This window comes from Corvus hawaiiensis, chromosome 12, assembly GCF_020740725.1.
Source record: "Corvus hawaiiensis isolate bCorHaw1 chromosome 12, bCorHaw1.pri.cur, whole genome shotgun sequence".
Classification (NCBI taxonomy): Eukaryota; Metazoa; Chordata; class Aves; order Passeriformes; family Corvidae; genus Corvus; species Corvus hawaiiensis.
In genome coordinates this window covers 7,067,464-7,095,288 of record NC_063224.1, presented here as the reverse complement: position 1 = coordinate 7,095,288, position 27,825 = coordinate 7,067,464, and the positions used below count along the sequence as shown (strand labels likewise).

General features: G+C 50.4%; 2 protein-coding genes across 2 annotated transcripts in view; both read right to left on the bottom strand.

Moving 5' to 3' along the window:
• Positions 1-6,348, bottom strand: part of LOC125332367 (hydrocephalus-inducing protein-like) — a 12,972-nt gene extending 6,624 nt beyond the window's left edge. Inside the window, exons 1-5 of the mRNA XM_048317154.1 lie at positions 6,269-6,348; positions 4,517-4,700; positions 3,298-3,396; positions 2,385-2,594; positions 1,449-1,586 (exon numbers count right to left, since the gene is read on the bottom strand). Of these exons, the coding sequence (XP_048173111.1) occupies positions 1,449-1,586; positions 2,385-2,594; positions 3,298-3,396; positions 4,517-4,700; positions 6,269-6,342 (705 nt within the window). The 5' untranslated portion in view covers positions 6,343-6,348. The remainder of the gene's footprint in view (positions 1-1,448; positions 1,587-2,384; positions 2,595-3,297; positions 3,397-4,516; positions 4,701-6,268) is intronic.
• LOC125332327 (hydrocephalus-inducing protein homolog) lies at positions 6,343-27,825 on the bottom strand (the record flags this gene model as incomplete). The annotated part of the gene is made up of 23 exons (XM_048317093.1): positions 27,730-27,825; positions 27,031-27,156; positions 25,787-25,912; positions 25,406-25,525; positions 25,138-25,272; positions 24,732-24,931; positions 22,776-22,900; positions 22,012-22,213; positions 21,395-21,578; positions 20,945-21,044; positions 20,334-20,452; positions 19,546-19,769; positions 18,627-18,694; positions 17,000-17,235; positions 16,166-16,266; positions 14,777-14,912; positions 14,164-14,328; positions 11,862-12,014; positions 9,111-9,349; positions 8,521-8,776; positions 7,379-7,522; positions 7,068-7,211; positions 6,343-6,582 (listed from the first exon to the last, which is right to left on the bottom strand). Coding segments are annotated over exons 1-23 (3,639 nt in total), but the record flags the coding sequence as incomplete, so codon positions are not given.

The window sequence follows — 27,825 nt, the reverse complement described above, 5'->3', positions numbered from 1 at the left end:
CATCACTTTCTAACTTCCTTGTGCCCAAAAGCTTGCACCTCCAACCCTGGGGTGCAGTGTGTCCTCCTGAGGGCTCGAAAGGCTGCAGCCCCAGCACAGCCTGATGTGAACACAGCTCTGCTGCTCACGGCATTTGCCCTCTGCCAGCAAGGGCCATGCTCAATAAATAAAAGCTCTTTTGCCAGGCTCTGTGGAAGAGGAGTGAAGCACCTGCACTCTCAGGAGGGCCAGCAGGCCCTGTCACAGCACATCAGCAATTCCAGGCTGGTGTCGAAGGGCCTGACCCCTTATTATTGATCCCAACAAAAACACCTTCTGCCCCTGCAGTTCCACCAAGCGCATCCTGACCCATGGCTTCTTGCAGACATACGTCTCTGGAAATGCAGGAGCAGAGACTAGGATGGGATCTGGGGATGAGAGTGATGGCAGGAAGGGCCATCCTCCTCTTTGGGCTTCCAGAAATGCTGTCCAAGCCCCAGGCTGGGCTCACACCAGCGAGGCTGAAGGAAAACACGGCTCTGGGTGACAGGACGCAGCTGCAGCTTTCCTTGGCTCACCCCAGTACACTGGGCGGGGCCCTCGGCTCCCCATTCCTGTTGGCACTGCAGGGAGAAGCAGCTGAGCAGGACAAACCCTGCCACTCGCTCTCCCGAGTTCCTCCGGCACACAACACGGCTGCAGCCAAAAGGAGCCCAGCCAAGGTGCCAGCACCTGGATGCTGCTCCAGCAACTGAGTGCGGGGCCCACGCAGAGCTGTGTCTGCGGGTGCTCGCAGGAAGAGGGCACCAGCGTGTCATCCCTTGGACGAGACAGGCATGAAACAGTGAGAAAGCCATTAGGCTTCCTCTGCCCACTCCAAAGAGGGCCAAAGACAGGAATGCTGCCAAAGCTCCGAGACATCCAGGCAGGACTGAGAAGCTAGGATGGTGGGATGCTGCAAACTCTTCTCCTTGGTCTTTCAGCCCCACTCCTCCCTGGCCCCCTCACTGCCCCACAAAGCTGCTGCAGAGAAGCAAAGCTGGAGGAGGGAGGAACCAGTACAGAGGCTGTGACAATTTCTGGCAAAGCATTTTCAGGCCCAAGCAAGGATTATGTAAATGCTGCTTAGTGCTGGCAGTGGGGAGGCAGGGACAAGGAATAAGGTGACCCTCAGTAAAGTCAGCAGCACCCAACTCCAGTATCAGCCAGAGAGCCCAGCACTCGTGCCTCTGGCCAGTGGTACCTGCCAGCCAAGGCCATGGGGGAGTCCCTTAGGTGAGCACTTACTTGACCTCTCTGCCCCCAGCAGCAATTGCTCACAGCCCTATCTCTCAGGGCTGGGTTTGGTGTTTCCCCACCCCCCCCCCCCACCCCCCCGCTTTTTTTCCTTCTTTTTCCTGCTTTTTTTCCTTTAACCCTCTCCTGGGCTACCTGATACAAGGCCAGAGCCAAATACTTGTGCTACTCACTGTGGTGGGCACGACCACGGGCACACCAGGCAGAGGGTTTGCTGCAGTGCCGGTGCTGCTGTTTGGCACCACATAGGTGAATTCAACCACCCCGGTGTTCCGCAGGGTGACCTCTGCTTTGAGGACTTGGTTAAATACCTGGAGAGAGGATAGAGGAGTGGGAAGTTATAGATAAAGGCCTGATGCTGGGAAGCTCCTTCCTCTTCCATGGGGTTGAAAGCAAACAGCCACAATGCAACAATGCAGCTACAGAGGGGTGGTAAAACCATGCGAGGGCCAGTAATAAATGAACCAGAGGACACAGGTCCTCTGCACTCTGAGGGGTCACCAACCCCAGCCAGGGGAAACAAAGGAGGTGGCACTGAGGCATTCCAGAAGAAAAGGCACCTGCATGCAAATATTGGCAAGAAATATTGGTGACAAGAGAGACACATAGGGCAACACAGACAGGGCCAGCAGCTGGAAGTATCTGTGGGCTTTTAACTGAAAAGAAGTAAAGTGGGGATTATTCTGGGACATTCTCTTCAGCTACAGTGACTGAAAGCCCAACTTCCTCCCTGGATTATTTTGTGGATTAAGAGAGCATTAGACAAGAGCATTTCCTTGAAGCTCAAGCTTTAGGAGCAGAGCAGTGGAGGGATGTCTCAGGGACACACCCCTCTGGACATCTTCACTGGGGCCCTGCCTTCCCCAGGAGGCAGTGTTAGGTGCCTTGAAGAGGAGGGTGTTATGTCCCTCGGCCGGGGGGGAGGGGAGGGATGGAGATGGCCGTTTTAAACCAGCTTGGATGCTGGACATATCCCTCAAAGGCTGTATTCTAAGCCCCAGAGCCAACAGAGGAGCTGAGAAGGGGACAGAGCCTGGCATCGAGGTGGGCAGGAACCCGCTGGCTGTGATTCCAAGCCAAGGAGCTGTGCCAGGAGAAGTGTGCAGTACCTGCAGCCCCCAGTCGATCTCCTCCATGTCCAGCTGGTAGCTGGGGCATGAAGCCGCCCCGGCCAGTGCCACCTCGTAGGTGGGGCCCCCCTCCACGTGGCAGAGCGCCGTGACACGGGCGACGATGTTGGCGTGGCCAAAGAAGCTGAAGGTGACCAGCTCGCTCTGGCCCGGCGGCAGCACACCCCACAGTGGCTGGACATTGAAAACCTGGAGGGAGGGGAGGAGAGATGGAGGTGCTGAGTGTGGAAATGCATGCAGAAGAGCAGCTGTGGCTTGGAGTAAAGTACAGTCAGCTCTGGAGGGGCCTACTCCCCAAACACAGCCAGAATCACCCAGTTCTCATCCTGTGTCCATGCCACTGACCAGTGGAGGGACCATGGGGAAAGTCTTCTCCCATCATCACTTATCAATTTGTATCACTACATTAAAGTAAACTGGAGTGTTTCCCGGCAGCAAGAAATTCTCTCTGCTGCAGAATTTGCCTTTAGAAACACTTCTCGCTGCCTTCAGAAAAACAGGAGACTCGGAGGCGGGAGCCCCGTGGAGCTGGGGGAAGGACTCTAGCCCAGCTCATCTGACTTCTGAGGCTTTTCCCTCTCTCTCTGATCTATGTGCTGCTTTCTCAAGCTGCTACAGCAAAAGTTCCTATCAAACTTTCCTGTCAACCACCTGATGAGGTAAATGGGAGCAATGCCTTCCACAGGTGCTGCACAGGGAATGTCCTGGGGCAGCCCTACAAGATGTCCCACATGGCCTCTCCAGTGACCAGCTGCTTCAGCAGAGCTTTGTGATGGGCTTGGAGGGATGCGAGGCCCCTCTGTGGGCTATGCTGAGGGCCACCAGTGGGAGTGGGGGCTACACAACCGCTTTCCACATTGGAAACATGGAAGTGAGACAGATTCCCACTTACCTCCTGTATTCCCAAGTTGAGGTGCTCCACTGCTGTGAATTGACTCAATCCCCTCATCCTCACCAGCTTCTGAGGCTCCACAGCAGTGGATGACAGCTCCTGGAAAACAAGCACCACGGGCTGCAGTGAGCAGCTGGCTGGTCTGAGCAAGATCACTCTGCTGCAGGCTCCACCACCTCACCACACCAGGAGCGGCTGAGAAGGGACCTGGGCACAAATCAAGTGTGAAAATGTCCATGCCAGCAGTCGAGTGTGGGTCCAAGCCCACCTACAGATGAGACCTGGGTTCCATCTACACTTCCTACATCAAACTTGCACAAGGGAACTGGGTGCCCCCAGCACTCAGGCAGGGAGGGCTGGAACTACACAGTTTCTGAAGGTCTCTTCCAAGCCAAACCATTCCAGGATTCTAGGATGACCACTTGAATTTCCCTGGTTTACTTGTGCATACATGACAACAACCAGGAAATAAAGATGATTTTACGCTTCTATCTGAAAACATTCAGCCACACTATTCATTGCATCTATAGGGCTTTGTTTCTCCTGATTCAGAACGGTGTTGTGTGTGAGCAGGTACAACCCCTCTCCTTAAACTTAATGCCAACATTGACACTTTGAGAAACTGTTCTGCTTCCTTTCGTCGTTTTTCCCCATGAGCAGCCTCTGTTCCACATGATGCAGAACAAGGACCCACTTTCCACTCCAGAGTGCTGATGTTCACCAGGCAAGTTGGCAGAGCAAAGGCCTTTTTCCTTGCTTGGAGGAAGAGACAGTCACTTTGCAAGGTCTTGCTCTATAAAAGACAGCTCTGGGGCTGTCACTGCAATAGCAGCTGTCGGGTGAAGGCAGAGGTGTGAGCGCTCGAGCTGGCTTGGGAAGCGGGTACATGGAGATCAGGGCTCGTCACAGCTTGACACACGAAGGAAGCTGGAAGTCTTCTCATGATGCAGATAAAGACCTCATTTGACATCGTAAAGAAAATAAGCCAAAAAAATCCCAAACTCAGCATAGGTCTGCAGGATCTGAGTGAGCTTCTCCAAGCAAAACTATCCTCTTTCTCCCTCCCCACACACCTCATGTCCAGCCACTGGCCCTGCTGCCCAGCCCACTCTCAGGGCACAGGACAGCAGGGCAGCAAAAAGGGAGGTCAGCACGAGCGTGATTTTTTGGTGGCAAGCTGGGGAGGCAATGCAAGTGGTAGATGTGCAAGAAAATCTACCTCTGCTTCCAGGGAGTCCTCTGCATCTGCTGGCTGCTGGGCAGGATTCTCCCAAGCAGGATCCTGCATTGCTTCCGGGGCTTTGGTTGGCTCCTCCACACCTTCAGTCTTGGAGTGTCTCCTTGGAAACACTTGCTCCTTCTTTGATGACTGGGGTTTGAATGTAGGTGGTGACGGGAGGAACCTGGAAAATAACATAACTATGATCATGGCCCTGTAGCGGGAGAGAGGGACGCCTGAAAGAGCAGCTCCTCATCGGGATGTGGCCCCTGGCTGGGTGCTGGTGTGGTGAGCTCAGTAACAGCCACTGCCAAAGCAGACTGGAGCAGGTCCATGCTCAGCACAGCCCAGGGATGATGCTGGGCTTGCAGATGGTAACTGCTTGCAGTGAGGAACTACAGAGAACAGAGATGAAGACCTCATGGGGAGGCAAAAAGCAGGAAAGGAAAAGAGAGAAACTGCAAAAAAGTGTGACTGAAGCACAAAGGGGCAGATCTGGCTAGTGATGAGCCAGCACAGCCCCCCTGGCACCCGTCTGAAAGTGCCAACCCTTCCTCGTCCCCCTCAAGGCCAACGCCAGAAGCTCTGCAGCTCTCCCAGGTGTTTATGTGGAGTGTTTCCCCAACATTGTTGGGAGGGTTAGGGGGAAGTTATTATTTTCCAACACTCCCAGGTAACTCAGGTCACATTCCCTGCTTTAAATCACAGCAGGTGCTCTGCTTGTGTTTCTAATGCCACGCTGGGGATACACTCAAGCCGTGCCTGCCTGACACCGTGCCAGGCTGCAAGTGTTCCCCACACAGTCAAACACAACTCTCCTCAGAGCTATTGAGGTCATTCCCTTTGAGCTAGATCCCAATTCCCTAAAGGAAGCTGTTTCTGGATGAGCTCCGTTCTTGGTAACAGCAGCACTTCAGTGCCCAGTGGTTAACTTTGCTTGGTTTCTGGGGCATTATGGAAAAACCATTTGCTGCTGTCATGAAAAGTGCCCAGCCCAGACTTCTGCACTCTGCAGAGAGGTCACAGCAGGAGGAACTGCCAGAAATGTATTTATAGATGTGCCCCAGTATGAGTGCAGGATTGCTCTTGGGCTTGGGAAGCACAGCCCAGCCCTGGATGGCCCTGCTTCCAGGTGTGTTCAGATGTGTGCTCCCCCCAGCAGATGCAGCTGTTCCTAAAGCTGCAGACCCTGCTGATCTCTGTCAAACACCAAAGAGCTGCTCTGGGAAGGTGAGTGTGGTTTAACAGGTGTTAAAGGTGGTCTTTGCCTCAGCCACAGAGAAAGCAGCTTTACTTCCCAGGGGAAACTACTATGGGGCATACAGCAAAGCAGCAGTAAGAGATTGGAACAGCAGCACCATGTTCTGTGTAGGTGCTTTGTAGGAAAGCACCACAAATCAGGTTGGCAAGGAGGGAAAAGAGGTCACATAGATCCGCTTGTCCAAGTGCCTAAGCATGGCTTTGTAGCTCCAGAAATAAATCAGGACTCCAGGTTACAGGCTACGTGAAAAGTGTTGGGAATGTCTTACAAGCCCAGTTTAGCTGGAGGACATTGTTTCCAGTCTGGTGTCAAACTGGTGGAGATCACCTATTCTCTGAGCTTCCAGCCTGATCATGGCTGGGCAGTGTTATTTCCACAAGGGAAATTCAAGAACACTTTGTCAAACCCCAGGCAAACAGCCTTGGTCTTTGCAAAGTACAAACAGGACACCAGGAAGAAGAGCTTTAAGCAGAGGGCAAAGGTGCACCTACCTTATGGTGTTCACCTGGCTGTCTGTCTGGAATGACCAGTGGTACAGGGCAGGAAGTGGGCTGCAGTTGGTCATCTCCGTGTACAGCACTTGTTTAGTGTCATTCATGACACAGCCAAAGTCCAGGGCCTTGGCCTGGAGACGGAGATTTGGGAAGTGGACTTCTCCCAGAACAGCGATGTGCTCCTCATGAGGATGCTCCATGAAGGACACCCTGAGAGCCCTCTCTGCTACCCGGCTGTTCAAATCGTTCTCATAAGCTGGGTTAAACTGGATGCAGAAATGAAGTTCCTCCCCTACATCCAGCACCATGGGCTGCAAGGAGATGAAGAACATTAATCACCTTCGTGATCAAGTCCCAGTCTGACAGCAGGAAACAGTAAATGTTCGAAGTGTGACCCCAGCCTGGGCTTCTCAGTTCACCCTCATTTCTTTACAGTGGGGGTCTGACTGCAGGCACCACGCTCTGGCCCGAGATCCTGTCAGGCTCACATTTCTGTGCTCAGCAGCAATAATACAAGGGGATGGCTGCTGGAGAGCTGGGATGCTTTCCAGGAGACACCTTTACTGCATGGCTTGCCCCGATCTGCTTTCCTGCTCCCTTCTCCTCGTGTCTTAGAGCCAGCATGGATGTTACCAATTCAGGTAAGATTTTGCTTCTTTCAGCAGCTCTGCTGATGCAGCTCAGGCCAATCCACTGCTGACACTACAGAATAAACTTCTCGAGGACCTCTCAACAGACCTCTCAACACCACATCTCTCCTCTTCAAACCCCACAGAATGAGCCCACAGATGCCCACCTTGGAGTCTGCAGGGAGGGGCTGCTGGTTCACATCACAGATTAGGAACGGCTGCTCCAAGTCCAGTACAATGCTGAGTGGAAGGGAGCAGATGTTTTTTAAAGACAGAGGCTTGTACTGCAGCGTCAGGACATCAGTGGGTTTCTACAGAAACAGGAGACAAGGGAAAACAACCTCAAGTAGCCATAGACCTCCTTCCCCTTCTGATGCATTTCACATTTTTCAACCCCAGAAGTGCATACATCTCTATTTACTTCCAGCCAATTTAACAGTTATATCTTTAAATGCCAAGATGCAATCCAGAAACTTACCTTCTCCACACGGAAAGTGATTGCTCTGGAAGACATTTGCACAACAGGGCAAATGAACTCGCAGGTGACATTCACTTGCATTATCTTTTTCTTTGCTTTCTCTTTCCCCACCAAAGCGTGACACAGCAGCCGCTCCTTCACCTCCTGCATGCAAGAGTCACTTGTCATCCAGTGGGTGCTGGCAGGCCAAACACCCCACATTGGCTTGCCACCCACCCATGGGCCCTATTCCTGTCACTTATTATTAGTGATTGTAATTAGTCTCTGCTCTCCTCAACAGCCCTCTTTTCTTTCTGTGCTGCCACCTATTTCTTCTAAATATCTGTGCCCAGTGGTCCTAGAGCCAGGGAATGCACACCAGGGTTAGCTGGCATTTTCTCTGCAGAGTTGCTCTTCCCCTGGGAAGAAAGGCACAGAGAGGAGAACACCCCAAGACTCTGTTAAAATCTCCCCCTGAGCTGCTCTCCAAGGGTGCTGCAAAACCTGGCTGCCCTTGGGACACCAGGGCTGGCTGAGAGACTGGGGTGAGCGGTTATGGAAATATTGACAAAAGTCAATTTGTCAATTCTAATGATCCCTGGGAACAGTTTCCCACATGGATGGACATCACACTGATCATTAGAGCTGGCACACTGAGTTTTCCCCCTCTAGGACTCAGGGCTAGACCAGCCCTCTGCCCATGTTTGTCTTCAGAGGAAAAGGAAAGCTGCTCCCAGATGCTCCCACCCTTCACAGAGCTTTTGTTTTGCTCCTTGCTTCTCCTGAGTAAAGCACTTGGGATTTGTTTAATTTACTTCCTGCCTGGGCTTCTAGTCTTAAGTGTAACTTACTTTCCCTGGCCTTCCTTTCTGCCCCAACACACAACACTGATAACCTCCTGTTTGCTCCAAAGGAGCAGTATTTCTGTCAGCCTGGATTTTGGGATCAGCACTGGGTTTTGGTAGCTATGGAAACAAAAAAGCCTTAGCAACTGATGGTGGCCAGCAAGGAAAGCAACTGGTGCTGCCATGGAAACTTGTGGCCTTAAAACAGTTTCTTGAAGTCACTTGCTCCTTTTCCCAGGCAAATGTCAAGGGGCCACAGAAGAAGCCCCTGTGGAGGGGATCTGATAGGGAAGGCTCAGCCCTTGGCAGGGACCTCACCTGAGCAGTGCTGGAGCAGCCTTCGAGCACCATCTCCACAGTCTGGCCTGGCCTCAGGTCCATCTGCAGCGGTCGCAGCTTAAACACGGGGCTGCCAGCTCTGGGGGTCTGCGAAGCATTTTTACTCTTGGTGCCACCGAGGGCGGGGGGACGAGTATTCCACCAAAAGATGTGGAAACCTTCTGTGGTCCAGTACAGCCGATGGATGCGTCGTCCTTTGTTTGTCATTTTGAACTGGTAACAGCAGGGAGTGAAGCTAGAGGAGAAGCAGAGGTGGAAGATGTCAAGGGAGCTGCTATTTCTCTGTGATCACTCAGCTTCAGCACCCTGATGGCATTCCCTGACTGCACACTCTGCAATAAAACCTCTGCCCAAAAGGCTGCCCAAGCTCAAAGCTTCAGCCACAGTCAGGTCTTCCAGCTTTTCCATTTCTGTGGCTTTCCAGGATATCTGATGACTCTCAGATGACATGTTTCTAAAGGGAAACAGGCCTGGGACCTTGAGTATTGAAGAAGATCCAGCCTGAAAGACTATGGAAAAATTGTTCCTTGCTGAACCCACAGGAGAAGTGGAAGCTGAGAGTCTCCTACCTGAAGCGGGGCTTAAAGTTGAGCGCTGGAGCAAAAGGTTTGTCAGTGACAATTGTGGTGCCGGTGCCCACAGCCTGGACAGGGATGATGTCCATATAGCTGTTCTCAATGAACACCTTCACCTTGTCCTGGAATTTCTCTGTGTCATCCAGGTTTGCTGTGACAATCAGAGACACCTCAGACTTAGGGGGGACCACTCCTTTACTGGGTTCAATCCTCCAGCGTGAGCGTTTGCCAGCCTGTAGGACAAGCCAAACACGAACTTAGGATAGAAACCATGGACCTGCTCTGCTGTGAGGTGCAGGAAACAGGAGAACTGCTAAAAACGGGCTCAGGATTGAGCTTTAAAACAAATTTATTAACCAAAACTAAATTAAAATACAATAAGAGACCACTTGCAGCTATTTGCCTCACACAAGACAAAGGGGTGCAGTGCTGCAAGCTCGAGCCAGGGCAGAACAGATCACAGGCTCACTTACAGCCTTGGGCAACACATTTTATCCTCCAGTCTCTGCCTCCCGGCCGCCCCTTTCCCCACCCAACCAGAGCATCATGATGGGCTCGCTGTTGTCTAGAGTCCATTTGTTGGCTCGTTGTCCTCTGGCTGTTGTCTGGGGTCTTCTGACTGGACCGGGGAACATCCAGTAAAGAGTCCTTCATTTCCACCCTTATGTAGATAAGGGTTGAGGCCCTCCTTTTATGATTATCTTATGGGGGCTCTGGAACATTCCCCTGTCCTCCATTTTGTACCACTATCTCTAATGATTTTATTAACAGTGAACACATTAACTAATAACTTTTAACCTTGATAAGTTGCAACAATTTAATCTGATCAACGTACAACTGTTCAACTGCAGAAACATTCAACAACCTAATTAACAACCCTCTTTACTCACTAATTACCAACTTTATTTCAACAACTAATCAACAACTTTGTGAAAGCCAACTTTCTTAACTCTAATCATAACAAGCACTAAGAGAGGATAAAAATCATAAAGGTTGTAATTTCCCTAAGTCTAAGATATGGAGTCTGGCAACAGCAGCTCTCCAAGAGCTTATACAACCTGTATTTTACCTTCCTTTAACAGACTCGCGTCATTAGCCCAGTTTTGCTCAACCTGAGGGATGCTCCTCCTCAGGAGAAGGTTATTCCCCCTCCAGTCTCTCTTTGGAGTGCTTGCCAAGGGAAGCTATTTACTCTCTCCTGGCTTCCTGACAGTGGAGCTGGATCTGCACAAAGGCTCAAGGCCAGAGGAAGCCAGGACTGCTCAAATACCACCCCAGCAGCCACACGGCTGGAGGACACTACTGAGAGCCTGAAGAATAACTCTGCAAAGCCAGCTGAGCAAAACCCCAACACCAAAGTCTCCTTTCCCAAGGGGCCTTCAGTGCTTCTCAACAGCCCCTGAAGGACCGAAGCCCTCGCTTCCCACTGACCATCAGCTACAGAGAGGTGCCCCAGTGCCCTCTGCTTTGGAAAAGTCAGCTCTAAATGGTTATAGCAGGGCAGGAAAGCAGTAAGCAGGAAAAAAACCTGCAAGACGTGCCCTGTGGGCATGGCATGGCCTTCCTAAGTGTTCTCATCTTCTGGTTTCTCATGGACCTCCCTCTGCAGATGGGGCAGGAGAGCTGGAACTGCCCAGGGGAGGGAGCGAAGCCCTTACAGCAGCACAGCTGGACTGACACAGCTCTGCAGGTCAGGGCCTGGTACAAGCATGTCAAACCCATCCTTTCCATGCCAGGCCCACCCAGCCAAGGTGCACTGCTCCCTGCAGGGGTGGAGAGCAGAATTTCACTGTGGAGTCAGGGAAAGCTGCCCTGGCAATCCCCCTCTTCAGGGTTATGTTTATCCCCCAAACAGCTGGAAAAGCAGCAAGAGGAAGATTCACCCCGCTCCTCCTTGGCCCAGGAGGCTGAGCTTGGACTCTCAGACAACACCTGATGCTTCATCCACAAACACAAACAAGTCCACAGTGTCAGGGCGGGCTTTAACCAGCTCCAGAAGTTCAACTCACCCAACACGAAGAAGATCAAACATCTTTTCAATGCTGTTTCCAAGCCTCTCCCAGATCCCCCCTCCTGCAGGGAGCACACTCCCCTCAGCCCCAAGCCATGCACCCCTCCCAGCTGCACCAGCCCTGCTACAGCTCCAGCCCTGCAGCTCATTCCCCTGTGTGGCCTCCACGAAATAAACAGCCCTTCTCTGCTGGAGGTCTCCTGAGATACTCTGCACTGCTACAGAGCCCACAGGCTCTGGGGGTGCACAACCCTCCCAGGTGCATTTGTGTGCAAGGGCCCTACTGCTTTGACCCAGCAGTGTGTGTGAAACTTGCCTCCCCACGAGCAGTTTGAGGGCAGATCTCACACCCTGGTTTCTGCCATTAATAGAAGTTTGTCACAAAACAAATGCAGATGGAATGGGGAATCCATGAGGAAATCCATGCCCTCTCAGGAGCAAAGGGCCACAGGCTTCTCTTGATCTCAGAGCTCCAAAAACATGACTTGCACAGCTAAATATCTTCCACAAAATAGAGAACTTGCAAACCTGATCCAGACTAATTTCTGCTCCAACCTCTCTACAAACTATTTCACTGAGGTGTGCCTGAGATCCTGGCTCCTCTTGCTGCACTTGGATGCAATATCTTGCTTCCACTTACACAGAACAATAGAAAAACATTGCATACAAAAAACAAGTCAAGGGCTGCTACTAACCAGCCATTCTCACTGGAAAACAGCCCCACAGACACTTACCATCTCTGCCCAGAAGGTTGCAGGAATGTCAGTCTGATTGGAGAGCTGGAGAGATTTGGAACTATCTTGTAAGACTGGGATAGTGCCAAAGTTTATCTTCCTCGGATATACATAGACCACTGGTCCCTGTCCAATGCACTCTAAATGGATTTCCTGTTTCAGGAAGAAGGTAGGAAAGATTAAAAAAGAAGACTAAATGAGGAGAGTTTCAAAAGCTTAGACAGCTCTAAGAGCACTCCTAGACTGGGGATAATTATGGCTGTTTGAAGTTTTCAGTGATCTAGACTGAAACAGAAGGCCTGGAGCAAGTGTGGGGTCTGCAGGAATCCCATCTGAAAGCCACAAGATCCCATTATCAGGGGACAAAGAAATGCTGTTTGCCATGCTTGCTTCTTCACACCTCCTCCCCACTGCTACTTCCTCCTGCCTGCTTCATTCCCTGCTCCATCTTGCCCCAAACCACCTTCCCAACTTTTGCTGCTGCACAGCCATCCTTGAACACTAAGTTCTTCCCAAAGAAAGAAGCCAGTGTGAAACCAGCACAAGTCAGAAGCAAAGCAGGCTCTTCAGAGTAGAGATGAGGCAAGTTAGCTTCCTTCAATTTGTGCTTGTGTGTATTCTTCATATATATGAGTAAAGGGCATTAATTAGTAATTGCATCATTCAAGCAGTATATTTTTTTTAAAAAAAACAAAGTCTGAACTGACTCAAAAACAGTCTGAAACCCAAAAGGGTTGTTCTTGAAGAGCTGGTGCAGACAGTGGAACAAGGAACATGGATCCCACTGCTAAACTACCTGCTCACACCGGTGGAAAGCAGGACAATTCATTCAGTCTTGCTGGATTTCACTGGTCCCAAACACCCCAACTCTTACACAGGACTTGAATGCATAAAACTCACAACACCAGTAAGATTCACTGGAGGGCTTGGAGTATGATTTAACTACAGAAGAAACCAGCCTCCATGATGTAAAACCTTTAGTGATGTCTGACTTTCAGGGAATGCCATTGACAGCTGCCGGAATTACCTTCAGTCAGAAGGAGCAGCATCCAGAAATGCACATCCCTTTGGGAGATGATTGTGTGCAAAGAAGAGTAAAAAACTATGTACCATGGCTGGTACCTCAAGAATAAGGAACTAAAACCCTCCATGATGATGGATCTTTTATCCCTCTGGGAGAAGGGAGGCCCAGGGGGCTGCAGCCTGGCTGATGCTGCCCAAGGCTCCCTGGAAGGAGAAGCTGGAAGGAGCTGTGCCTCACCAGCTGGCTTTGCTTCCAGGTGACAGTGGGGCAGAAGCAGCAAAGGCAGGGCAGAGCCCTTTGGAGACGAGCAGAATAGCACCTGGAGGATGCCTGGCCCGGCTTCAGTTAGTGTGTGACAATGGGATCTATCCTCACTGAGGAAAAGGCTTATTAAAAAAAAAACAAAAACACAAGCCAAACCCTTCCTCCTACAGTATTCTTAGAAGAGACAAGAAAAGCCCTGTTCAGCAGCATTACAGGCAATGTGACACACAGGAGCAGGAATAAAAGCAGATGGCAACTTTGCCCTGTTACTGCTACATACACCCCCACATCCTGCAGCCCCGCTGGCTTTGGTGGCGTGGTAATGTCACATCTGACTATTTAAGGATGAAGAGCATCCATGCCTGGCAGACAGGGCCTACAGTTTGTAGCCACTGTTGCTGTTATGACATATGCCTGAATCTTCTTTTAGGAGGCTTTAGTTCAGGAATTGCTTGCCTCGTCCATTTCCAAACTTGGTGGAAAAAACAAGCAAAGTGTGTGCTCCAGATGCAAGTTGTGTGGACATTCATATATCTTTGGCTGGGCTTTTGCTGAAGAGATAGGATGGATATTTCTCAGATCTGAGGGACCTGACTTTTAGACAAGCCCAGCCCTGCACAAAACATCCCTTCAGCGTGGTCTTGTACACAGTGCTTGCTTTAGAAGGATTCAGGAATGCTCCTGTGTGCTCCTGAACAGTTCTGCTGCAGCAGCACTTGTGTTCATCTGACAGCACGGCAGAGTGTGAGACTCAGGGACTGGTCTGGGTTTCAGACTGGGGTTGTTATCCCATCTCCCAGATTTGTAACTGTATGCTGGGTCAGGCACTGAAACTGCCACCTGTGAGGATTCCATCCTTTCTCTTTTCTAGGCATAAGCTGCTGCTTGTGCCACCAATCCCTTCTGTCCTTGTCCATGCCAGCTGTGTATCACGAGCTCCTGGGAGAATCCCTGTTCGCTTTACGCCCCACTGGGATGAGCTGCTCAAAGGCACACATCTCCCCTCGCTCTCACCAGCGGGGATCCTTTGCTCCCAAACACGGCCACTTCAGCAGTGATGCTGCACTCTCCCAGCAACTGGGCCTCGAATGTAAGTGGGATCTCCACCGAGCTGTGAGCCTCGATGATCCCGGATGGCGCAGAGCTGGAGTACCATGCAGCAGCCTTCTCCTTGTGTTCCTGGAAGGGACAGAATCAAAAGCAACTTCAGAACTGAGGAAACTTTAAACTCCTTAACGTCTACCACAAGAGCAACTCACACACACTTGTAAAAATCCTCAGCAGAAAGCAAAAAGGCAAAAAACAAGGTACAAGTTGTAGGTGCTGAGCATCCCCAGGGGGTCCAAAAGTTGCTGCATCCACAGACACCCACTTCTGTGCTGGCAGCCTCCTTACATCAGAGTTTCACAACCCTCTAAGCTCTCCCACTTGAAAACAAGTCAAAGACTAGAATATAAACATCTTCCTCAAGACGTTAAACTGCTTCCTAAAGTTTGTATTCAGGTTCCTGTTCTCAGCAAACCTTTAAGTTTGAATAGAAACCAGCAAGGTCTTATCCAAACCCTTTTATTCCCCTAATAGCCCCCTCGATAACATTTGAGGGCAGGAGATAGATGCACGGCCAAACCTGAGGAAGGACCCCATAGCAGCCAGGAAGGTTGCTGTCATTCAGAAGGGTCAGCTTCTTGTTGTAGGGGACCTTTAGACAGCACCGCCCAAACGTCACGACAGGGTTGAGCACTTGCAGTGGAGGAACGATGCATCTGGGCAAAGAGATGACCCCAAGAGAATTAGAGATACTAATTAGAGATACTAATTACTAATCAAAAGCATTGAGAGCTTTTGCCCTCGAAGAGCTTGGAATGGAGCATAAGACATTTGTCAAACTGAATAGAGATTTAATACTCCTACAGTGATAAATCACCTTTAACTTCTTTTCACTCAAACCTTTTGTCAAGGAGGGACAAACCCTGAGGCTCCACACTGCAAAGGCTTTCAAATACCCAGGCAGAGCATGTGCCCTGTTCCAGAGCTGTCTTAACAGCTTTGCCCCTTCTTTGCCCAAGGACACTTGCAAGGATTCCTGTAACAGTCCCAGTGAGCCATGAGCTCTGGGGGAGCCTTGCCAACAAGGACCAGTGCCCATCAAGGCTCAAGGAACACAAGACTCCAGTGTCTCAGTAAAAATGACTCCCTCTTCTCCTACAGAGCTGTTGTCCTGCCTGAAAACTGAGCCATCTCTTCCAGCAGTGGAGGGCACAAGCCCTACAGAGTGGGTGATCAACTTCTTCCAATTCGTACAGGTCCCTTGATTCTTCACCCCATGGGTCTCTACACTGACTGTCCCCATTTGCACTTGCTTGACAAAACTGCAGCCCAGGCAATGACTGCATGGCTCTGCCTGGGAGAGGGAACTGCATCCCTCTTGTCATTAAACTGATGCCCACAGCAGCATAGCAGGATGGAGTTTGGCTGCAGCAGGAAAAACTTTTGGCCTCAACTCTGAGAACATTACTCAAAAGAGCCAGAGAGAAGCAGCAAAACCTGAGTTCACCTGCCACATCAAGGACTATATTCCTCTTCATAAGATCTTTTGCCCTCCCCACTCATGCCTCTTTCCCCACTGGCACATACACTGTTTAAGTAAACCAGGTCCCAGCTCTGAGCAGGCAGCTCACTGTGTCCCAAACCAATGCTGCAGGGTGGTCACAACCCAGCACCAGTTCACCACTTGTAGGAAGAAGGAGAGGCAACCCTTGGGAAATTTGTTACACCTCAAGCACCAAACCCCAGGCCAACAATTAATGTTATTCCTGCTCCCTTGATAAAAAGACCCAGGGCCATGCCAGGCTGTGAGCAGGGGGGCGTCTCACCACAGGCTGCTTTCCTAGCACTGTTCTCATGTCTAGATGGGCAGATCCAGCTCATTAAGCAACACTTCTCCTTTGGAGCTGCAGCCAGGCAGTGTGCTGGTGCTGCATGCACAAGGAAAGACGAGCAGCTGCAAGAAAAGTACCTGGCTGTGAGGGTCAGCGCCAACACCTTCTCGCCAACACCATCCACGTCCACCACCAGCTCCAGCCTGTACTCTCGGACTGTGTTGGAACACAGAGTGACCTGGTAGAACAGAAAAGAAGGGCAGCAAATATTTTCTCACTCCCAAAACCTCATCACCCATGTGTAGTGTCCTCCCATTCTTGTTCCATGGTACAGAAAGGGAGGATTTTGCCTTAATTCGTCTGCTGGTCCATAAGTAGAGCACAGTCTTTGGGAGTAACAAAAGCCTTCTGGCAATAAAAGATTTGTTAAAGGGACTAATTTTTCACCTGACTACAATGACATAAATGCAGAAGAAATCTGTTGTCTTGAAGAGAATGAGTCCAGCTTTACAGCAGGAAGCTGAGGGCAAAGTGTGGCCCAGCAGGGGCTGGGCAGTTTGGGGCTGCAGAATTTTTTCTGTCCCCACTGGAGATCCCTGCAGTGAATATAACTCATTGCTCCCCAGTAGAGGAGAAATGAGATGAGGAAGAAAAAGCAAACTGCTCTATACAATGATATCTCTCTCTTTAACAGCCACTTTCTGTCCTCATCCTTCCTCTGCCCACTTTCAATCAAAGAAATCACTCTCAAAAGCACAAGAATGGCTTCTGTACTTGATCATCTGGTACATGATTTCAGCTTGTGATTTTGGAAACAAAACAGCTCCTTCAGGAATATCCCAAGTGACCCAGCTGACAGAGGCCTCACACCAGTGCAGATCTCTCACTCACATGTGCTCAAAGCTGGCAGGGCTAAAGCCCTCCCACACACCAGTGAAACTTCAGCCCCACCAGCTGGACTCTTCCCATACCTCGATATCCTGGGATCCCAGGGAGCGGATGGTCCCTCTGCAGGGACTTATGTGAAATTCCCTTGGCTTCATAAAACCCTGAGCTCCCTTCCTCCAAGACTGGCGAGTGGTTTTGAATATCTGAAGAGAGCTGCAAATGCTGGCCTCTCCCAAGCCGTCCTCAGGAATACAGAGGTTGAAGGCCATGGGTGCCAGGGAGGTGTTGGACAGGGAGCACCTCAAAGTGCGAGGAAAGCCTAAGAAAATGACACAAATATCCATTTAGGCATCAGTATCCCATGATTCCTGGTGTGAATGTCCTGGTAGGATAAAACTGCTTGAAGTTTAGCTCTTTGTCATCTGAACTACAGCTCATTGAGTAGAAGAGGGAGGAATTAATCCTCAGTTCCCTTTGACACTGATCCCAGATTGCTGCCTTGGAAATGTCCAGTCTTAGAACACCACAAACTTCTCTCTCTCTGAGAAGGAGGAGCTCTCTCACATGTCCCAAAGCAGCACCAGTTTTTTCTCACTAATGAATGTGCATCCAGACTGATCATTTTCTCTGAAAATTCAATCTGTAAAATTCCCTGCTAAATCCACCAACACTCAAGGTGTAAAAGCAGTGATTTGTCATTGAGGAGAAGCTACAGTTAAAGAAAGGGAGGATGGAATTAGGAACTAGAACATGATGCAAAGCACCCTAATGCAGTTTCTCTGGGCAGGATCCTTAAGGCATCTCCTGATTTGGGGCAACCAGACTGAGCTCATGACAACTCACAGCCCACTCCACTGGAGGCAAACCTGAGCCTTGCTTCGAGATCAGCAATTAGGAACCACCTCACACAACAAACGGGGACATCACATCCATGCTGCTCACTGGCTGTGATTGCTGCCCCCAAAGGTTCACACCAGTTCAGCTCCGAGACTTGGTTTCCATCATGGAAAGCAAGGGATACAGCCACACCTCGTGGGGATGTCCTGCAGAGCCAGGACACCAGCCCACAACCTGCTCTGCAGGGGATATATGGCTTGGCTGGCCAGCTGTGTGTGGAGGAGACATCTCCCACAGGCTGCTTACCAAGAGTGATTTGAACACAGATAGGGAGGAAAAGCCAACTGCAGGCACAGCCCAGAGCTTCTCCATGCCCATCAACAGTGGCCACTGCCAGCTCCAGCAGTGACTACAACACAGAGGCAAGAGGGACACAAGAAGGACAGACACAGATTTCACAATCCCAAATGCCACCAAGGTCGCTGGATGCAGACAACAGTCAGCAGCACAGTTAAAAGCAACAAAGATAGAACAGCTGCCTTCAGCTGAAGAGGCCTTAGGAATGAAATCAGATTAAGCAGGATGAATCTCCTATCACAGAACCATATTCCTGCCAGGTGCCTTTTATTATTGTGCCACTTATTCAAAAGGAAACTAAGAAGTGGCCAAACAGCGATGCTGACTTTGTATCCCTTTGGTCGTATTTGATCTCACGATGGCAAAATGCTGCCTAAGGCACCAGCAGCCCTGGAGTTAACACCCTGAAGAGGCTGTTTGGAGGAACACGAGTGACGGATGCTCTTACGTTCAAGTGCTCCATTTCAGCAATGCACAAACCTCTCCCACTGTGGTGGGAGCCCAGGGCACACTCACCAAAGGAGACGTCACCGAAGTGGAGGGCAGGCACATCAAAATGGAAAGTCGGTTCCATCACGAAGCCCCTGCAAGGACAAAGGCAGGGAGGCAGTGGCTTTGTTAAAGGGAATTGCAAAGGGTTCGGGTGTCTTTAGCTGCTGTCAGAGCCACCCTGGGTTTCAGATCAACCCAGCATCCTGTTCTCAGCACAGCACCCATGTGGACAGGAGGCAGCCAAAGCAAAGTGGTCAGCAGCTGACAGACTATTTGGGACAAGCCCTCAAGCTGCTGTGGTCATGAGAAGTGAGTTTTACTTCTCCTATCATCACTTTTCTTTTTTTCCCACCTCTACCCTTTGCTGAGTGAGGATTTTATCCTTTGCAATGGCACCAGTCTGTGGGATGACTCCAAGTCCTTGGGACAGTTCCTGCTGCAGAGTTCCCTGTCCCACATCAGGCCTTTCCTGGCTATGCACTCTCTGCACAGGAGGTGGGAGCACAGCTTGTCTCCCACAGCATGGGCATGAGAGGTGAGGTGGGGCTGCTGCTGCCCCTTTGGGATGGATTCTTAACAGAAGTTTTTAAAAACACTGCTGCTGGTGCAGAATCACCCAGACTGGCCCATCTCCAAAGCTCTGGGGGCCTTGATGGGTGTTCAGGTGGGACATCCCAGGCCAGGTACTGCCCAAAGCTGATCCATCCCACTGCCTGCCACGGCCTAAGTGGGAGATATCCCTTTGGGAAGGAGTCACTCCAGCTCCTGGGTACCCACACAGGGCAGCAGGCACTCCCACACTAAAGGGATGCCAGGATCACAGCCAAGACTAAGACCTCAGGGAACACCTTTTTTTTCTGCACCACAAAATGAGGTAAGATGGGAGATGATTACCCAGAGACAGCTGCAGATGTGCCCAGCAAGCTCCCAAAGCACTCCTCACCTGATAGTCAAGGTCACAGGCTTAGGGGATTCAGTCACATGGAACCAGAATTCTTCCTTGAACTCCCCCAGAACGGTGGGACAGAAAGAGATCTGGATGGCCTGGAGCCGGCCTGGTGCCACGATGCCCTCCTGGGGCAGGAAGGTGAAGCAGGAGCTCATGGCTGTGGCTGGAGGGGCAAGCCTGAAGGGAGCCTCAATAGGTCCATTGTTTAACAGGATCGCCTGCAGCAGCAGGAAAGCAACATGGAAATACATGAGGAATCTTCCTTTCTTACAGGAGTCTGAGTTGCTTTTGAATTAAATGATTAACACCTGTAAAAGGCGGAAGATGCCCTGGGCTGCTGCATGGCAGAAGCCAAAAAATACAGCTTTGAAATACAACTTTGTATGCCTTGGGGTTTTTCATGCAAAGTAGTGATAACTTCACATGACCAGAGGCACTCTGGGGTTTTCCCACTGGCACACACAGTCCACTTTGACCTGCAGCACAGAGGAGCTGCTCAGCACCACCAAGTTCATTCACGCCAGGCCCTAAGAGCAATGCTGGGCATCGCAGCATCACCCGTGAAATCAGCACAGAGCTGCTGCTGCTCCAGGTGTGCCCAACCCCACCACGGGCAGGGCACCTTCAGCTTCCATTGCAGCCAACCCATTTACTGCAAGTGCAAGAAACCAGAAGCAAAGATGTACAAAGTTCCTTTGCTTCCTTCCCAGGAATTCCACAGGTCCACAAAGCTCACTGCTGCCCCTGAAGCCACCAGGATCCACTCCGACCCTGCTGCTCACCTCATAACTGCGGGCTGCTCTGACAAAAACCTCCCCGATGTCCAGTTCCTCAAAGCTGAAGTGGAGCTGGGGCCCAAGGCCTTCCCCTATGAGGAGCAGGGGCAGCCTGGTCTCACGGCCTGGGGAGAGATTTCTATTTCAGTACAGCAATTCCCTCTGCTATCCTGCATTTTCCAGGCTGCCTTAGTGCTAGTCCCTGACTCTGAGCTGCCTGGGACCAGCTCCTGTTGTTCCAGGAGAAGATACGGACCCTTCTCTTCCCTCAGGAGATACGGTCCATCCAGAGAGACCATGCTTTCTTCTACCCCTATATTTGATACTGGAACTTTAGGAAATGCCAGAAATTTTTTTCTTCCTCCTGGGTGCACCTCAGAAGTGTTTTTCCCAAAGGAGGAGGGGCAGACTAAATAAAGGCAGCATTCAGAACAGCTGAGAGGGAAAAAAAAACAAATAGAGGAGATCCCCTGGAAGCTGCAGGGACAGTGGGGATGTGCCAGCACTGCCCTGCTGACCACAGACCCTTCCCAGCAATTACACAGCAGCCCAGCGATCTGGGAGAGTATTTGCACCTCGCCTTCACTGGGGTGAGAGGGCAGGAGAAGGAGCTGTACCTGAGATGTCGCAGTAAACTGCTTGCTCATAGACCCGGGCTGCTTGGGGCTTAAAGAACACATTGATTTCAGCTGAACAATTCGGCCTGATCTCTCCCTCCTAAAGCAGAAGGCGACAGCAAAACATCCATCTTCAAACATCACATTTCTTGTTTTCAACCACAGCCCTGTAAGCCTTTACTTAGAGCATCAATGACAAGCAAGGAGTAACAGTTATCAACAACACTGATAACAGACTGGAAGCTTTAGTCAGGCTCCTGCTGCCTGCCAGGAGCCCACAGGGCAGAAATGCTTTTTGCAACCAGCTCTCCAGCCTCACCAGAATCCCGATGACTTCTCTCTTGGCACACAAAGCCAGCTGAGGCAGGGATCTGTCAAGTGACCTCATTCAGGGATGAGGAGGAAGAGGAGGAAGAGAAGCAGGAAGGGAGGTTCTCAGCCATCACTTACCTTTGGCTCAAGGGAGAAAATGTCATTGTTGAACAGCATGGGGTCTCCTTGCAGCCTTGCCCTCTCTCTCTGGATGGTGCGGGTGAGAAGAGCAGAGTGTTCTCGGTGAGTGGTGTCCACTCTGCGCTCCTTCAGAAAATCAGATAACTTGTCCTTTTCCTGCCGACACAGCCTGTGATACTGCCTGCAGCCACAGGAGAGACAAGCCCAGCAGGTTGTTTAATCAGCCACGTATTTGCAGAGAGAAGTGGAAGTGCAGAGGCAGCTCCTCAGCAAGGGGCTGACCCCGAGCCATGGGGTCCCAACTGGATCAGAGGATCACTTGTTGTTCACTGGCACAGCACACAGTTTTACTCCACACTTACAATCTCAAGAGAGGTTTCAAAAGCCAGCAGCCCTCAAGAGAACCTCCTGGCTCAAAGCCACTGCCACAACTGTGGGAGAATCCACTACCCATCACAAGTGGCTTTTCTGGACACACAGCTGCTTGGGGGAGGAAGATAGAGATGGGATGGTTTACTTACCCTAAGCCATTCAAAAGCACCAGTATCTCCTGAATGCCATATAGTTTTACCTTTGGGAGAGGTATGTCACTGAAACGGATCTTTCAAACCTACCTCAGCTTCAGCTGATCCTCCTCTTCCTGAGTATCAAAAGCCTTCCACTGGAAGCGGGCTGTGATACCACTCAGGTTGTGGATGCGCACGGTTGTGTGGTTTGACATTGTGATGTACGTCTTCCCAACTGTCACAGTATCCCTGTCCAGCCTGATGTGGACATCCACAGCTGTTCCATGAAGGCTTGTGTGGGTGTTTTCACCTGGAACAAAGCAAAGGGGAGTCTTTGCTCAGCTGACTGGCTGATGGAAGCACAAGGAACAGAGCAAACCACAGGTGACAGAAGAAAGTGTCACAGCTTTTAGCTGAATGAACAGTTCCATGGATCAGTACATTTATCACAGCCTGAGAGCTGCATGTGCACAGCATGAGGATGTCCTGGACCACCTGCCAGCATTTCACCCTCTAGAACAGACCCCTACCAAAGGCTTCCTCATTTCCAGAGCTTTCAAACCTTCATTATTTCCAACCAATTAACTCCTGGGATTCATCGGGGCTCAAACTTCAGTACCAAGCTCACCCTTCCTGTTGCAGGTGAGTGTTTCCCAGGCGAGATGCAAACAAAAAGTATCAGACACACTCTCTAGAAATGGCATTTATATGGAGCTCTACAATGATCAAGATGACAAACCACTACAAAATGAACACCACAAAAACTGTCATCATCTCCCTCTTTAAACCCATGGCCACAGCAGTCTTTCTGTTTAGAAAGGGCTCTGCTTTGAGGGATGCAGGGAGTGCTCTGTGCAGTGCCCAGTGCTCACCTGTGTCGTAGTGCACTACAAGGGATGCAGAATGGTCACCACTCTGGAGTGGCTGAAATCCCACTGTCACCTGCACGACATCGCCAACGCCCAGAGTTCCCACCTCCGGAGTGACAGAGAAAGGGCTGCAACACAGAGATATCAGGATTCCTGGGGGAGATCTGGAGATGTTATCCCTTTTGCAGTCCAGTTCACTTCTGCTCACTTGTGCAAGCAAGGAGCAAGCCAACCACAGCCAGCAGAAGATGAACAGAACAGACAGGATCAGAAACAGCTACTGACTCTTGTGGGAGGAGATCCAGCCCTCACAAGATCCTGTGGGATAAAATGACCTCATCTCCCCCATGCTCTGCATCCAGCTATCTGCAATGAGGCTCAAGGGTCATTTACATCTTGCATTTCATCAGGCATCAGCTCCCCATATTGACAGAGCTGGGCAAAAGTTATGGCCATGAGGATACCAAGGACCAAGTACTCCTGACATAATTTAGAAACAGCTGACAAGTGAACAAAGCTGGCAATTCTGTCACCAAAGCTCTCAAAGCACCATGCACCTGCACTTTTGGTAAATGCTGTGTGCAAGGAGGCTGCAATCGACTTCAAGTCCTGTGGTGTAATTATCTTCTACAGCCAAACTTTCTTTTGTCCACTGGTGCCTTAACTGCCATTGTTAAATCTTTTGATTTTGGAAGAATTGATCTCATTAGAAGTTACCTCTCACCCCAAGGAAGACAGAAAAATTACTGCTAATTGAATTGCTTCACCTGTCCATTAAAGCCTAAGAAACCCAAATATCATTTAATCTTAACATATATTATCTGCTAGTGATGGTGTAACAGCTGAAGTCAAACAGCACTAATTATTCCAGTAAACCCAGTCTGTTAGGTTAAAGCAGCCATTACTCCATCTCTGAGCTTTACAGAATCAGCAGCTCATAAGCTCCATCTTTGCCTCTGTCACTGCACCCAGGCTCTATTTCTTCTATTTCAATATTTAATTCCTGAAGTTCAGAAACTCTTTAAATCCCTATCAAGCAGGATCCAACATGCTCTGTAGCACTCAATAGAACAGCTGGCAAGTACATTGCAAAAAGATGCCAAAATTTATTGGGTATTTATTTTGGCAGTGACAAAACAAGATCTGGAAACCCCAGAGAAAAACTGTACAGGGATTTACAAGTTCCTGCTTACATATTTGCACAGTCAAAAGCAGCAGCCTGTTTGAACAGCATCTGAGGAGCCTGCTTAAATAGCTTTGGCAGGCTGTGCTGGAAGCTCCTCTCAGACCTTCATGTTTCACAGCAGAAAAGTCAAGTTGCCTTTTGACGTCTGTTTTCCCAGGGAAAAAAATCAAAGCCACTCAGCTGCCCCAGGTTAATCAGCAGGTCTGTGCTGCATTCCTGACCTCAGCTCCTACACCAAGACCTCTGGGATCAAGTAACCCTCAACTCACCACCAGCCAACTGAACTGGTTTCCTTGCAGATACGGTGTCAAAAATGCACTTCCCTCTCCAGTTCAGCCAACTGGAGAAACAGTGATTGTCTTCTGAGACTGACAGGAACAGCACAGGCTGTCCACAGCACAGCTCACGTTGGGCATCTCATGAGAGGACCACTGGAAAACCACGTGCTTGTGGCCTCCCAGAGAACAGGCCTATTTGGCTGACAGCGCTGAGTAACCATTTCACAAGGTGCTTATGCTCAGGAGGGTGCAGCCAATACCTAACATGTTCCAGCACCCTCCAGGAAATCTGGGACAGAGAAAGCTCAAAGGCTGCATCCTGCTTAAAACATGAGAAGCAACAGCAAACCCCACACGTCCTGCCCGCTTCCAGCCATGGCTGCAGGGCAGCAGCTCCGATGCTCTGGTTCCTTTTGTTGCTCTTTACCAACTCTGTTATCACCCAAACAGAGTTGAGTTTTGTTGTTTTGCACACTGAAAGCTGAGCTGCCTCACCTCTGGGTGCTGAGGTGGTAACGAGCTGCCCGGTTACCAAGGTTGTGAACCAGCAGAGTCTTCTCACTGCTGTACTTGACCGGACACTCCGAGAAGTCCAGAAGGTCAGGGAAGTCCAGGATGGCTCGGGCACCAATGGCACAAATTGGCACAATGAACTCTTCCCTTTCGGTGATGCAGAGGAGCTGGTGGAAATAATCCTGCAGGAAAAGAAACTGTCTCAGCACAGGACATTTATCCCCATCTTCAGCATGGGCAAAGAGTATCTCCCAGTTCTAGATCCAGTGCAACTCCACTGAAACCAGCAGAGGTCCTCAAAACCCAGGCCAGATGCCTTGCATTGAATCCAGCCTTGCAGGTTCACTTTCCGATGAAGACACCAATCTCTTGGGACCTCCAGACTCACCTTGTTCTGCCAAGGGGTGAAGAGGATGTGAATAGTAATAGAGAGGCCCGGTGGCACTTTATGGCACATACCACTGGGGCCCACCAGCTGGAAGTAAGGTGAGCTCTCCCAGGTGACCTTCACCTGCTGAGGAACCTGCAGGAAAGACATGGAATGATGGTTTTGCCACTTGTGGAAACAGGTGGACATGCCCTGGTGCCATCCTTAACCACCTTTCTCTGCTCTCCTCTTCCAGCACAGTGGTAAACCTCCACATCCCAGCACTTACCTTGTCCCTGTTCCTCAGAACCACTGGCATTTCATAGACCTCGCCAGGGGTGTAATTCTGAAACACCACCTCTGGTGGGAAAGGCTGAAGTGAGCGGTGGTCTGGGTAAACTGCTGAGAACTGCAGAGGCAAGAGAGAGCAGGGAGAGGTTCAGCTGCTGGGAGGAACATTCGTGAATGAGAATCCTGCACTGATCCCCAGTGAGTACAGACTCTGGGTGAGTACATCTGCCCAGCTCACACTGGGGAAACAGTGGCTCTTCCACCTCTGCCCTGGGCCGATCAAAAGCCACTGGACCACACTGAACAGGCTCAAGCTAAGCTGCTCTTTTGGCACCCTCCTCAAATATCACATCAAACAGCAAGGGCAGGGAAGGGCTACCTTATGATGGGAGGTCTCAGGCTTGTCTTGAGGCTGGACAATCTGGGGCAGATTCAGCTTCTTCTTGCTGACCAGCCTCTTCCTGGTGGTGAGAGACATCTCCTTCTGGAAGGCAGAAGGAGTCAGCTGAAAGGTAAAAAAACCAGCAAGACCCTCAGAAATGCATGTTCATAGAGGCTTTTCTTGTTCACTTGCTACTGATGAATAATTTGTGATCACAGCCACTAGGACAGTTCTGGAAGCCCTGGAAGTTACCTGCTGAAATATTTAACATCAGTAAATTAATGATATAGAGCAGAATGCACATGCTGTAACCACGTGGCTCTGTCCCGTTAGCTTCTCTGTGATTTGATGTGACACGTTTGGGGATTTCTGCTCTTTGGGCATTTGTTTCCAGTTTAGTTCCATTGGATTGAGCCAGTGACCTTTGCAGAGAGTGGGGAGGAGTTATCAGAACTCCCCTAACTCCATCCTTGCACGACACTCACAACCCACAGCGTGGAGATGTCACTGCTGGGTGAGTCCGAGGGAGGCAGGAATGCAGCACTGTGCCAAGACTGAAGTGCACAGGAACGGGTCCAAGTTTCAGTGCTCTCTTTTTAATGAGCACTGTGTGTTTTCTCTGTCTGGCCTCACAGACCCCTCCACAGCAGAACACAGAGAGATGTCCTTGACAGAGCCCCAGCACCAGGGCATCTCCAGTCAAGTGAACTCCAGTCAGCAAAGGGACATTTGTGGATGGGAAGGAGGAATTGCCCTGACTCCACTGCTGGGCTGGATCTGTGCTCCACGCAGGAGATGAGAGAGAAGAGCTGGTTTGGAACCTGTTCTAGCTGGGACCACGTCTCTCGAAGCTCCAGGCAGAGTATGAGCTGCCCTCCCCCTGAGAGGTGCCTAAGGGCAGGTTGGTGAGAGCAGCACAGGTGAGTGTCCAACCTGGCAGAAGGAATTACTGCCACACAGAGGGGATGGAAAGAAGCACACGCTCACAGCTTCAGCTTTACATTGGTAACTCGGCTCCGGTGGTACAGCCAGGCAAGATATTGGACTGCCCCTGAAGCAACACACGGTGTTCCCTCCTGCACCACGACAGCCCCCACCAACAGGAGCACGGCACAAAGAGGTGGGGAGAGGGTCTGCAGCTTCCCAGTGCTGCTGCACAACACAGGGGGCAGGGAGGGGAGGGACACGAGGGGGATTTCCAGCCTTAACACAGCTCAGGCCCAGTCACAGCAGGTACTCACAGGTTTCTCTGCTTCTCTGACCAGCTTTTGAGTACGATGTTCTACCACTCTGCCCTGGGATCCAGAAGCCATTTTGGAGAATGCCTCAGATGGATGATTTGTGCCACCGGCCATGTCCTGGCTCACCTGGAAGGAGCAACAATGGAACTCTGAAAATCCAGAATCCCATTCACGGCAGACCCAAAGGATACAATGGTGTCTCCAGGCTGTGGCATTCTTCAGAAGTGAAGAACATGAGGCCACCCCACCCTGATTCATCATAAGACCATATTTAAGTGTCTGAGTTAAGATTCATAGAAGTAAAACCCCAAAACAAACAGACCCTGAAACAAAACAGCCTTTTGCTGGGGGTGCAGTCCCACGAGCCACAAAGACTTGTCAGAGCCTGGTGGCACCTATCTCCCACCTTTTCCATCACTTTTGGAACCCCATTTTCTGAAATTATTAACCAAATCTCTGTTAATATCCAAACTGTCCTTTATCACACTTTACAAGATATTTTTTGGTGGGAACAGAAGGAAAGTGAATGTCACTTGGCTGCTTACCTGGCTAAACAACCTCAGCTCCTTCAGATGCTCCTCATAAGACTTGTGAGGAGGCTGATGACATGTAATTCCTCATTACCTTGGTAATTCCCATTTTGAGGATTCAGTTGACAAAGTGCCCAGTCTAACTGCCTGAAATTAGACTCCAACTCACCAAAGGCTGCTTGATGGCTGCAGATGACGTGGAAGATGAGAATTCAGCCAAGGTACTGCAGGTGTGACTGTTAACATCGATGTTACAATCAGTCAT